At 44.0% G+C, this 14,031-nt stretch overlaps 1 protein-coding gene across 6 annotated transcripts in view; it reads right to left on the bottom strand.

The window, feature by feature from the left end:
- The window catches only part of NOCT (nocturnin), a 29,276-nt gene that overhangs the window by 13,800 nt on the left and 1,445 nt on the right, over window positions 1-14,031 (bottom strand). The window contains exons 1-2 of one of the 6 annotated variants that reach the window (XM_072788367.1): window positions 9,682-9,702; window positions 7,991-8,159 (exon numbers count right to left, since the gene is read on the bottom strand). The exons of 2 other annotated variants lie outside the window; for them this stretch is intronic. Coding sequence is in view for 2 of the 4 variants with exons in the window: in XM_072788363.1 (XP_072644464.1) it covers window positions 6,631-6,895 (265 nt within the window). In the remaining 2 variants the exon portion in view is untranslated. Of the gene's footprint in view, window positions 1-4,485; window positions 4,644-6,630; window positions 6,911-7,990; window positions 8,160-9,681; window positions 9,703-14,031 lie in introns of those variants that run through there. 3 more of the 6 variants (XM_072788363.1, XM_072788364.1, XM_072788366.1) reach the window with 3 other exon arrangements.

Here is a 14,031-nt window from a genome sequence, read left to right on the forward strand (position 1 = left end):
TATATTGTAGGACTCTGATTTTCCACATGCTGTCTGCCATTAGCTAACCATTTAGCTATCTCTGCCATCTAGCTGCTTTTCCCCCATGCTACAAACATATATTTTATATCTTCATATGTCCAGAATTATTGTGAGGATAAAATAAAGACAGGAATCTAAAGCATTTTTAAATAAAATATAACATTACATCTAAGGAATTCTGCTTGCATTTATTTATTTACTTATTTGTGATAGAGAGAGAGAGAGAGAGAGAGAGAGAGAGAGAGGCAGAGACACAGGAGGAGGGAGAAGCAGGCTCCATGCTGGGAGCCCGACACAGGACTCAATCCAGGGACTCAAGGATCGCACCCTGGGCCAAAGGCAGGCACTAAACTGCTGAGCCAGCCAGGGATCCCCTGCATTTATTTGTGGCCTGAGATGGTCCCGATGCCTTGTCTAATCACTCCTCAGCAGATACTGCATTTCTGTGGTGATGAACACATTAGGTTAAAAATGTCATTAAAAAAAGTCATTTCACATGTCACTCTGTGAGCATATATAATAAATGCATATGAATATTTATATACTTATATGTATAACTTGGTAGGATACATATTTTAAGCCAACGTAAAAACTTAAGCAACAAATGAAGCCTATGTTCCCAACTCAGTACACACCGTGGCATATATAAATATCTAATGAGCTTCACAAAATGATTATTTCTTATGCAGGAATGCTGGTCTTGACCCAATGAAATTGAGTTAACAGCCCACTAATGAAGCTGTTCTAGCAGCGGTTCTCCAAGGGTGCCCTATAGACCCTTGGGGATGTTTGAGACCCTTTTATTTTTTTTGAGACCCTTTTAAAGGTATGCGTGACTCTTACTTTCATAATAATACTAATACACCATTTTTCTGTTTATCCACGAACATGTTAAAACTGCTTTTGCCTTAACATGAATCAAGCATTGGCATCAGACCATCAGTAGCCATAGTATTCTTCACCACCACACACACTCAGTTTTTTAAAAAAGTCAGTTTTACTTAAAAACATCCCTAATGAGGCAGTGGTATTTTTGTTAAATCTGGAACCTTGATAACATGTCTTTTTAAGGTTATTTATTTATTCATTCATTCATGAGAGACAGAGGGATAGCAGGCTCCCTGCAGGGAGCTCGGTGGGACCCCACGCCAGGACTCCAGGATCACACCCTGAGCAGAGGGCAGGCGCTCAAACACTGAGCCATCCAGGCATCCAGATAACATGTGTCTTTTTATATGTGACAATGGAAAATACGTATAAAGCACTTTTGCTGCATACCAAAATTCAATGTCTTACAGAAAAGTACTTGAGTTGCAAAATGAATAGCCCCCTTTTTCACAGAGCACCATTTTCACCTGAAGGTAAACCTGACCAAGTATAGTTAATCAGATAAGGACATCAGGCATTTTCACTAAAATGTGTGAGGGACGCCTGGGTGGCTCGGCAGTTGAGCGTCTGCCTTTGGCCCAGGGCGTGATCCCAGGATCCAGGATCGAGTCCCACATAGGGCTCCTTGTGGGGAGCCTGCTTCTCCCTCTGTCTGTGTCTCTGCCTCTGTGTGTCTGTCATGAATAAATAAATAAAATCTTTTAAAAAAATGTGTAAGTGAGCCTGTCACTTTAAGGAAAATAAAAGATAGTTATTTGCATCAATGATAAAAATTTTCACGTGAGGGGTGCCTGGGTGGCTCAGTCGATTAAGAGGCTGCCTTTGGCTCAGATTGTGATCCCAGGGTCCTGGGATCAAGCCCCATACCGGGAAGCCTGTTTCTCCCTCTCCCTGTGGCTCCCTCTGCTATGTGCGCTGTCAAATAAATAAATAGAATCTTTAAAAAAATTTTTTTTTTCAAGTGAAAACTTTGGAAAACTTTTACCTGACATCAGGGGCATGACAGGTTCAAAATACTTAAAGACTTCTGAGAAGATGGGTAGTATATTAACTAATGCTATTTTCTGATACTGTATAATATTTGAAAGATCTGCATAACCCAGGTAACCAACATTTTCCAAATGACAGATAACAAAATCACTCATGGATTAAAAAATTCAAAACAACATATCATTGATTTTAATGTAACAATACAAAAAGTTCATTGATAACGGCACCATGTAGCAAATGACTACTAACATAGAAACTACCACAAATAACCAAAATTACCTAAAAATGCTGTTAAAAGTAATTTTTTTTAAAGTAATTTTTTTCCAACTACATACCTGTGAGACTGGATTTTCCTCATTGACTTTTTTTTAAAGATTTATTTATTTATTCATTCATTCAGAGAGAGAGAGAGAGAGACAGGCAGAGGGAGAAGTAGGCTCCATGCAGGGAGCCCGACATGAGACTCGATCCCTGGACCCCAGGATCACTCCCTGGGCTGAAGGCGGCGCTAAACTGCTGTGCCACCGGGGCTGCCCTTCTTCATTGACTTTAACCAAAACAACTTATTGAATGTAGAAGCAGATATGAGAGTTCTAGCTGTCTCCTATTAAGCCAGACTTCTTCAAGAGATTTTCAAAAATGTAAAACAATGCCACTCTTCTAATTTTTTTGCTTTGAAAAATATAGCTACTTTTCCATAAAAATGTTATTTATGGGGGCAGCCCGAGTGGCTCAGCGGTTTAGCGCCTGCCTGCAGCCCAGGGCGTGATCCTGGAGACTCGGGATGGAGTCCCATGTCGGGCTCCCTGCATGGAGCCTGCTTCTTCCTCTGCCTGTGTCTCTGCCTCTCTCTAAAATCTTTCAAAAAAAAGTTATTTATTTTAATACTGATTTTATTAAGTGACTTGATATTTTTACATTTCTCATGTGCTACTTTCTAACATATTTATCGATACGTATACCAAATATAACCCACATAAACAAAAGTTCTTTAGGCCCTCAAAATTTAAGACTAAAAAAAGGATCCAGTAAGTAAAAAGTGAGAATTTCTATTCTAGATCAACCACCTTAAAAGTGCAGACATCCTGTTTTGGGAGACAAGGCAATCTCCTGGAAAGAAAATGAAAACTTTTTTTTTTATCTAAAAAAAAAAAAAAAAAGCAATAGATTGAAAGCAGACATGTCACTTAAATCATGTGAACACAAAGCACATATCTAAATTTGTTTTAGGGACGCCTGGTGGCTCAGTCCACTAAGTATCTGCCTCCACTCAGGCCAGGATCCCAGAGTCCTGGGATTGAGCCCCACTGCTCATGAGCAAGCAAGCCCGTGCGTGTGCTCTTTCCACCCACATAAGGACTGCAGTGTAGTAATAAGGCTATGTCATCTTGAAAACAAAAGCAAGCTAAATATATGGGGCACTTCTCTCTTCCCCCCATCCTAAAAATGCCAGCAGCAGCTAATAAGGATTACTGAATCCTTAACATGCACCATTTACAAATTCTTCTGCCTGCTTTGATTGCATTTTCAATTAAATCTCATTACAAATCCTAAGAGGTAGCTGCTCTTATTATGCCCTTTTCACAATGAGGAAGTAACTTAGTAACAGTTCTCATTGTTTCTTACCTGTTTTTAAAAAGATAATGTTTATTTTTCTTTTAGAGTATGAACCAATTTAAAAAAATTATTTCCATTCGTAAACAGATTTCAAGCCATTGAACTTAGCTTTATGCCATAATAGGGGTTGCTATATGGAGCTCTGTGAAAACTGTCCAAGGTTCAGAACAGCTCAACATCCAAAGCCAATTTCCCCAGGTGAGATAGCACAAATAATTCATCCCTATGATAATTAAGATGTTGAAAAGTACAAAATCTTGCCAAAACCTCTGTTAAACTTTATTTGGCACTCATACTGCCTTCTAGGTGGGTTTTACATGTATTTGTGGAGATGGGTATTTTTTATTTGACCCTATACTGCCTCGCTGCTATCTTATTTTATAGAACAGATAAATCTTCCCTCTTTCATAATAGCCTTTAAAGATTTGCCAGAGAATTGAGATTTAGATTCCTGAAGTACAGTGGCAGTATGTAAACAACACCCGTTTACTCATCTCTTTCCTAGAAAACAAAGCAAAAGTGGGCTAATCAGTAAAATACAGAACACACGTTTACTCTTTATGTCACCAACTAACTATATGTGCTTCTGAAGCAATAGGCAGAGACCGCAACACAAGCTCCCAGGTGTCAACCATCAGAGGGAAATGAACGGGGTTTAATGAAACACTTTCACATCAATAATCAAGACGCTGGATGAGAACGCTAACAGTTGAGACCCCAACTGACCAGGCTTTCCGTTCCAAGCATCCTAACAGCACCGAGAAATCACACCAGAAAGATCTCTCTCCACGCAGTGTGTCTCGAGTTACCCAGCAGTTGCATATCCTGGCCTTTGCCCGAACAATTCAGTCTGTGAATAATTTCTCTCACAATTAATTTGAGTTTCGTCTCCTGAATCTGTGACTTGGTCCAAAAAAAACAGATCAAACACCCAAACCAAACAAACCCCAAGGTAATCTGCATACACACCTGGGAAGCTGCTGGAGCTGACCAACCTCGGCCCAAGAAAACCTCACACGACAGAGCACACGGAACTGTAAAGGACAGACGTCACACGAAGGCTGGGGGAACGGCAAACTTCTGCTGCCATCTACTGGCCACTGTTGAACCATTCCAGAAAATCCAGCTGGCTCAGCAGCAGACTCCCACTAGGCTTCCCGGATAAACGTGGCCTTCAGGACCAGTCAGTGCTAACACCGGTAAGACGAGCAACATGACCAGCCTGGATGCTTATCTAATACTTATTGAAGAAATCAATAAAGATTTATGGCCTCCCGGCCTGCGCAGCTTTATCAATCAAGCCCTCTTTTTTTTAAAGATAGATTTATTTATTTATTTATTATTTATTTATTTATTAATTATAGACCTAGAGAGAGAGAGAGGCAGAGACACAGGAGGAGGGAGAAGCAGGCTCCATGCCAGGAGCCCGACACGGGACTCAATCCCGGGACTCCAGGATCACGCCCTGGGTCAGAGGCAGGCGCTAAACCGCTGAGCCACCCAGGGATCCCCCAAGCCCTCTTTCTTACACCTGGTTAGCTTTGCTTATTAAATTGTCCTTGGTATTTGTACCACAATCCTGGTCCTTTACCTATTAGACTCTAAGTTCCAAGAGGGAAGGGACTGTGTCTACCTCCTTTACTTCCTCAAATACCTAGCCCATAAAAGGAAAGATGCTGAAACTAATAACACCACTAAGTGCTAACTATCCTGGACTTAAAATTTTAAAAATAAAGAAAAAATTAAAGATGCCAAGAGACAGCAAAGTGCCACGGAATCCTGTCAACACTGCCAGAGGAGCTGCCTCACGCTGATGGAGGACCGTGGTACCTGTTAGGGTCTTAAGAACTCCTTGGGCTCTTTCAGGGATGAGGTCACTAAGGCTCACAAGTTTAAGTCACTTGTCTCAAGACCCTGTGAAAGATAACTCTTTCTAGAATTTTGTGAGATCGTAGTTGGGGCCCTCTCTCCGTGTTAGTACGGAGGCCCACCTGGTCCATGCACATGATCACCTTCAAACTTTGTGTAGGACTGTGGACGTGAAGCACATTAATTCCTGGATCCTGTGGACTAAGGGCCAATTTAGGAAGATACTATTTTCCGGTGGGGGTTAAATACTGTAGTCGGTGTCCAGTCTTCAAATCTATTGCTGAGCACCGCTGACTGACCGTGACGGGCCGCACAGAACACTTAGCAGGCAAGTCCGTTAGTACAGAAAGTCCTGTGACCAAAGCTCCAACTTTTCTCAGGTAAGATGAGGCTGCAGGGATCCCCGGGTGCCTCAGCGGGTGAGCGCCTGCCTTCGGCCCGGGCCGTGACCCTGGGGTCCCAGGATCGAGTCCCGCGTCGGGATCCCTGCAGGGAGCCCGCTTCTCCCTCGGCCTGTCTCTCTGTCCCCCCACCCCCCGTGTCTATCATTAATAAATTATCTTAAAAAAAAAAAAAAAACCCACATCAGGCTACAGTTCAGCAGACGCGAACACAGCCCTAGACACGGGCACGCAGGTTGGGCCGCCTCGCTTCAACTCCCAGCTCCTCCTCCTCCGAACAGGATCCCGGACCAGTTATTCGCCTCTTTTGTCCTCGTTTCTTCATGTGGGGGTCACGCTCTCTTCACTGGGTGACCGTGAGGTCGCAGTTCCCCTGGACGCCCCGGGAACCCTCAGGTCAGTGAAGGGTCGCTCCCGTCCCACTCGGCGAGCGCACTTCCGGGGTCGGCCCCCCCCCCCGCCCCCCACCGTCCAGCGCCGTCTGACAGAAACGTACAGAAACGTACGGACGCGAGGGGTCGGAGAGGGGGCGAGGGGTGGGCACGCAGCGTTTCCGGATGGCACAAGAGCTGGGGCCCGGCCCTGGAGGGGGCCTGAGGGGGCGGCTGCGGCGGCGCCACCCCGTGGCCTTGCCGGGGATGCCGAGGGAGGGCCGGCCGGGACCCTCAACCCACCGGGTCTACGAACACGAGGCCCGCGAGCCAGCGTGGCAAGCCGCGGGGCCCTCCGCAGGCCGGGCTGAGGCAGCCCCCCGCCCCGCCGGAGGAGACCCCCCGAGGCAGCCCCCCGCCCCGCCGGAGGGGACCCCCCGAGGCAGCCCCCCGCCCCGCAGGAGGGGACCCACCGCCTCCACAAGCCCGGCTCTTCCCGCGGCGTCCTCTGAGGTGAGAGGTGAAAAGGCAGAAACTGACTGAATCTGGCGGGACAACCGTTCCCGGCTCAGAAACGAAGCCTGCGTTACCACAGGGCGCCCCAGAGAGCGGCCCATTTGTACAGCTGGGAATGCAAAGGAACGCTCTGCTGCGGGTGCGGGTGCGGGTGCGGGTGCGCGTGCGCGATCGGAGCCCACCGACCACAGCCCCGCCTGCGCTGCTGCGGATCGTGCACATTTTTTAATGTTTGGGGAAAAAAAATTCACCATGATACTATTTCATGGCAAGGGAAACTATAGGAAATTGGAATTTCGGTGTCTGTAAGCTGACGTGTTGTCCATGGCCCCTTCCACACTCGCGCGGTAGCGGAGTCGCCGGGACGCAGATGCATGGGCCCCAAAGCCTAAAATATTTCCCACCTTACAGCACAAGTTTGCAGATCCCTGTTCTAGATTATATTGCACTGAAATCAATCGCCAGTTTGTATATATTTCATAAAACCAATGAAAAATTTTCAGTCACTTGAAATAGGGGAAGACAATCTTCACGTGCGAATTTCCACCGCCTGAGGGCCTGGGTAGGGCCTGGCTGGTGAAGCGTCGGCCTTCAGCACAGATCAGGATCCAGGGGTCCTGGGATCAGTCCTGCATCCCGCTCCCTCCTCGGCAGGGAGCCTACAGCTCCCTCTCCCCCTACCCCTGCTCATGCTCGCTCTCTTACAAAAATAATAAAAATCTTTAAGTTAAAGAAAAAAAAAAATTCCATGGCCTCCCTTGAATAATTAAAGCACATGTACGGAAAAGAATGATCTTCCACAATCTGAAGTAAAACTGTAAACAGCTTTAAAAATCTCTATTCCTACCACTCATTTTTAAAATGGGAATTGAAACAATTAAAAAAATAAAATGGGAATTGATAGGTTACACTCAATAGGTCACTCGGCATGAAGTAGAACATACATTCACTTTTCCTTCCTAAGAGCTTTCAGGAATAAACTATGTGTGTCAAAATTTTTAAAAAGAATGAAACAATAGACAAGAAAGGATGCCATCAATGTGCCCAAGGTTCCAGGAAAGCAGAAACGGGCAGGTTGGCGTTAGCAGAGAAACCAGAGTGGAGGAAAACCAGCACAAGTTACCAAAGTACATGAAACATGGTTCTTCCCAAGGGACCTCTGAAGAAACTCCAAGCTGAGTCAACAGAGACAAAGGGCAGGGGGGGCAGGGGGTCAAGTGTTAGGGTAAGTCCATTTAACAGGGGCTTTTGAAGCAGCTGTGCTGGTTACCCTACTTTCCCCTCTCCTAGATAGAAGCTGGCAAAGGTGGTTTCTACCTGGGGCAGGATCAGAGAACACGTCCCAAAAAAGTCGGAGCTATGTCTTGGAAGGGCTATCAAGGGTGAGAGACCTAAAGGCAAGGCGGACTAGAGGCTCAGGCACAGGAGCAGGAGACTCTTGATCTCGGGGTCACGAGTTTGAGCCCTCTGCTGGGTGCAGAGATCACTAAAAAAAAAAAAAAATACATAAAAGATCAAGGTCTAAGTCTGATCACAAGAAAATTTTAGAAGTACAGTAAGGAGTTTACGCAGATTAGCACACACAGAAAGAAGCCTTCCTAGCTTTGGCAAAGGTGGAGGCCTCCAGCCCGCTCCCTAGTCGGGGTGCCTACCTGTCCACCCACCGTGTGACTTTCCCATTCACAGGACACGGAAACTGCTCTCCCCTTTAGGAGACACCCGTGGGAGGAACAGGCATATAGAGCTATGGATATTTAAAGCTACAGGAGAGTCCTGTGGACACAAAACAAGAATGGGATTCTAGAACTAGAGAATATCTAGAAATTTTAAATGACTGCAATAGAAATATTCAGGAAACCTCACAAAATGGAGAAGAGATAAAGACATTAAAAAATGAGAGAAGACACAGGACAGATCCACATGGCCACCAATCTGTCTAACAGGAGTTTAAGAACATGAAAAGATGACAGGGTTGATAAAATGATCCAAAAACTAACAGAGTTTTTCCTTTGCTAAAGAAAGGTATGCTTTCAGATTAAATGGGCTCCCTCAATGCTGTGACATTTTTCCTGATGGAATTTTGGAACATAAAGGATTAAGAGGGCAGCCTGGGTGACGCAGCGGTTTAGCGCCGCCTTCGGCCCAGGTCGTGATCCTGGAGATCCAGGATCGAGTCCCACGTCGGCTCCCTGCATGGAGCCTCCTACTCCCTCTGCCTGTGTCTCTGCCTCTCTCTCTCAATCCTCTCTGTGTGTTCTCATGAATAAATAAATAAAATCTTAAAAAAAAAAAAAAAGGATTAAGAAAAATCCTGTAAGCTTCTAGAAATACTCAATAGACATTTAAAGTTTTGAAGGCAAGATTATTAATGGGCATCTGTTACTCGTAATTTTCTAAAAACTGAATTTTAAAAATCATAATGACTTTTTTCCAAATAAAATTCAGAACAATGAACCACCTAAAAGAGAAACTAATTCCAGAATACCTCAGCAAACCTATCTGACGTATATACAATTTCAAAGACAAAGTTCTTTCAGCAGTCCCTCCGTAATCCACAATAACAAAACATAAAAAAGAAATATAAAACTATTATATTAAAGGTATCTTTAGAATCTGCAAACTAGGGGTGCCTGGATGGCTCAGTCAGTTAAGCGTCTGCCTTCGGCTCGGGTCATGATGCCTGGATCGCCCCACATCGGGCTCCTGGCTCAGTGTGCTTCTCCCTCTCCCTGCTCATGCACTTTGGCTAACTGTTCCTCTTTCAAATAAATAAATACAATCTTTAAAAAGAAAAAAGAATCTGCACACTAATTTACTTTGTACCCTGTCACAAGTGTATCTGCAGGTTGGCAATGCACCTACTCAAGGACTGGAAGCTCAAAGAGCTGGGGGAAAGGAAGACAGTGGGAGGAGGCACAATAGGGACTCCCTGAACATCCTACTGCAACTGTTCTCTGCTGTAATTTTGTCTGCATTGTAACTTTACTTTCCTAGACTTTTCATACTACCTCTTTTCTGAAGATGGAATAAAACTGGCTTTAAAATTTTCCTTTTGGGGTACTTGAGTGGCTCAGTCGGTTAAGCACCTGACTCCTGTTTTTGGCTCAGGTCATGATCTCAGGGTTCCTTTAAAAAAAAAAAAAAAAATTCTTATTTATTCTTGAGAGACATAGGCAGAGACCCAGGTAGAGGGAGAAGTAGGCCCCCTGCAGAAAGAGCCTGATGCAGGGACACAGGGACTGGACCCTGCGATTCTGGGATCACGCCCTGAGCCAAGGGCAGAGCTCAACTACTGAGTCACTCAGGCGTCCCTGATGAGGGTTCTGAGATTGAGCCCTGGGCTCTGAGCTGGGTGTGGAGCCTACTTGAGATTCTCTCTCTGCACCTCCTCTTCCCGAGCTCACTTGTGCTCCCTCTCTCTCTCAAAGTATATACACATACATGGATGTATAACACATATATGTGTTTGTATGACACATATATTTGTATAGGATACACATATATATAATCCTCCTTCCTCCATAATCCCTCATAATCCAATAGCAGAATCTAACTTTTGGAGGCATGAGAATCAATGTATCAGTAAGAAACTTCTGGCAGGCTTTTGTGCATTTAGTAAAACAAATGTCCTCACTGGCTGGGTGTCCACCTGTGTTGTAACTGGCTGTCCTCCAGGCTATACACCAGAATCACCAGATGCTCAGGCCCCACGTGAGAAGATCAGAATAGGCCCACACATTTTTTGATGCTGGAAGGAGAAAAAAGTATTTTTTGGGGGGAGGGAGCATTCAAATATGACAATAATAATTTTCTTTATCCCTCTTTTTCCAAAGCATGCCTGCCCAGATCCCTGACACAGAATTCATGGTACCTGGTATGTTAAGTGTTCCTTTGACACCACGCAGAGACAAGAGAACAGCTAAAATTATCCACTTGAGGTCCTACTCCCTGTGGGAAGGCTGGCTTTTGCCTATTTTTTTTTTCTTTTAAAGATTTACTTATTAGAGAGAGAGCAAACACGCAAATAAGAGGTAGGGAGGGGTGGAGACAAGGCGTCTGAGTCTGGGGTTGATCTCACAACCCTAAAATTATGACTCCAGCTGAAGTCAAGACTCAGATGCTTAACAGAATGAGCCACCCAGGTGGCTATCCACTTGGCCTATTCTAACAATAAACCCAAAACATTTTACCTGTTTTTCACGAAAGTACAAAGAAGTATGAAGCCAAATATCGGTGCACATCTTTGAATTTCCCAGTATTTATTCAAGCAGATAAATCCTGAGAATTTAAGCAAATAAAGATGCTTCCTCCCTTCCGCCGCCTAGTTCCACGAAATCAGAAAATAATTGCTTCACGTCTCCATTAGCAGACATCATCGAAACCTACACGGTATATTTACCCACCTACCCACGCCCGAGGTTGTACAAGTCAGTCTCAAGTTTTTCCTTACTGAGCTTTCACAAATACACCAATTCCTTCCCTTTCGTAAAGCCTGCTTTGTTCAACTATTTGTTCTTGCTCAGAGGCCTTCTAAACTGCCTTGGGGCCCAAGCTCAAAGATTTTAACACTATCAGAATCCTCTCCCAGGTTTCTCAAACTTTCCAGAAATAAATATCTTTAGAAAGGAGTGGAGCTTATAAAATACTCCCCAAGTGTTCCAGAATCACCCGGGGCACTTGTTAAATATACAACTTAACCAGGCTTCTCCCGGAAGTAACGGATTCAAGTGCATAGGTGAAAGACAAGAAATTTGTATTTTAACAAGTGTCCCAGATTCTGGAAGTACATCTTTTTCTGATGGTATCACTGCTCCTGTGCCTGCCAGCTTCTCATGCGGTTTTCCCTCCCTGTCATCCACCGTGCTCCCTTCCACGGATATACCTTCCTGTTACCTATTCATAGTAGTTTTTTCCTCCAACAAATCCAGCCACACGGATTTCTCATTCTTCTCAATTCCTGACACATATAAGTCCTGTGATACAGTATTTGACCTTTAAGTGTACTATATTCAGTATAACTTGTGGATTGAAGGGTATCTATCTTGTTTATTTTTTCTAGTTAAAGTCCAGTGTTGAAATAGCAAGCAACATTAAATGATTTGCAAATGTTCATAAAGTGTGTTGAATGTGCTTCTGAAGCCATGTTTATTAACTCAAACGCCCCCAGTGGTTTCCTAAACTCTTAGCATTGATATGCTACAAGAAAATGATACCTTAGTTCTCCCACAAAGAAAGCAATTTTTTCTGTAGAAACTTGATAATTACAAGCTTTCCCATTTCTCCTCCCTCATCAGCAGCTTACTCAGAGTTAAGGGACACACTAAATACAGCGGCCTCCTGAAATGAGGTGGTATTTGCTTTTAAACTTGTACCAAGAAAAATGCAACGTGTGATGAACAGTAATTCAGCCAACTCTTAACTATCTGAGAAGGACTCTGGAAGACAGCATTTATAAACCCACAGAGGACTCCGGACTGCTTTTCACCTAGTACAGTAACTGTGGCAATCGCTGCTTCTTTGTGGGGGTGCTGTCCTTGCGTGAGAAAAGACAGCAAAACACTGAGACTGTCTCCCAGTTCCCCTTCAAATTCTAGTATGGGAGGATTGAATGGCTGTACTTATCTTCCTAGTGATCTCTGATTGCCAAGGGGCAGAAGTTAGGAAGGAAATGATTATCAAGTGGAGTCCAGAGTTGGGACTCAATACGTCCCCCCAGGCCCTCAACCATGTACTCTCTCAAGGGAGAGTACCTATCAGGTACCTGTAGACTTCTCTTGCCAGATTGCCAAACGCCTAAACTTTGGGCATAGAAGAATGATCTGGAGCTTCATTATTATTGTTAGTTTTTAAGTAATGTGGACTCTGGGGCCCAGCAATAACAACTCTATTAATAGGTCTAGAGTAGGATCCATTAGTCTATATTTTTAAAAGCACCTAATGCTGGTTCTAAGCCTCTTTGGAAAACATTATAGGGAGGCTCTTCTCTCACCCTGCTGCATCGATGCTGCATGCGTTTCCCTTTTTGCTCCTCCCTTTTCCTAAGTAAAATGTTTTAATTTTTTTTCAAACCTAACCATATTTCAAGGCCCAGCTCAAGTTATCTATCAGTTCTTGAAGCCTTAAAAAAAAAAAAAAAAAAAAATCACCTTTGCTGTAAGGGACTTCCCAACCTCCAGGACCCTTGTGCCAACTGTAAAAGAATAAAAGGTGTTCCCTTAAGGTAGACACTTCATGTGCAAGCACTTCTGTCTCTAGGGAGTAAACTCTGTAAAGGCAGACTAAGGTTCACACTGTTTTACCACCTATGATAATAAGCACGTACAGTGTATGAGGCATCCTGCAGACTTCTGGAATGAGTGAGTGATCAACCAATGAGCGAATGAATGTTGTTTCTTCTAACAAGTGGCTGAAACTAAAAATGCATGAAAAAGGAAAACTGCCTAGACTCTGTAGTAACTAAGAACCATAAAAGTCTCTCAATTTGTCAAACTAGGGTTTCAGAGACTTTTTAAAAGTTAATTAAACACCTCTCTGTGGGGATCCCTGGGTGGCTCAGCGTTTGGCACCTGCCTTCAGTCCAGGGCGTGACCCCGGGGTCCTGGGATCGAATCCCGCGTCAGGCTCCCTGTATGGAACCTGCTTCTCCCTCTGCCTGTGTCTCTGCCTGCCTCTCTGTGTCTCTCATGGATAAATAAAAACTTAAACAAAAACAAAAACAAAAAACCCTCTCTGTGTCAGAAGCCAAACATTCCAAATGCTCTTTTTCCCCTCAGCTAATAGCACGGTTATCCGTATCTGCGTTACACAAGATACCGGTAATTGCAGATGTATCTAGGAACCTGGCCTGAGGGACTCAGATACGAGCTGGTGCAGGAGACACCAACTTGTTTTCTCTTTCATTTCTCCCACCTCAAACCTAACAACGTTCCTTTTTAAAATTTCCAGCAAGAAGGAATGCTAAGAGTCATTAGGTGGCACCCATTCTAATAGCTATTTCACAACGTACCGAATTCCTATTTGGGGCGGGGACCCAAAATCCTGGGAATAGGATCAGGGTGATTTCATGTAATGAATGTGTTTACTGCACTATTAAAAACAACAACCAAAAGCATAAAACCTGAGTAATACGGAGTGTAGAGTCTACAGTAACCAGGTTAGCCACTCTAATTTTAAAAGTATGTCTCAGCCTAACCAGCCACCAATAATCTAAGAGCTTAAAGTCTTAGCTTCAATCGCTTTTAGATTTCAGATGATCACTTTCGTTAAAAACATGAAAGCCACGTTAGACATATTCTACCTCTCTGTTTGTCCTAATTAATCCAAGACTTTTGAGTGAAATGTACTTATAATGTAGGATG

The sequence above is a fragment of the Canis lupus genome, chromosome 20, assembly GCF_048164855.1.
Source record: "Canis lupus baileyi chromosome 20, mCanLup2.hap1, whole genome shotgun sequence".
Classification (NCBI taxonomy): Eukaryota; Metazoa; Chordata; class Mammalia; order Carnivora; family Canidae; genus Canis; species Canis lupus.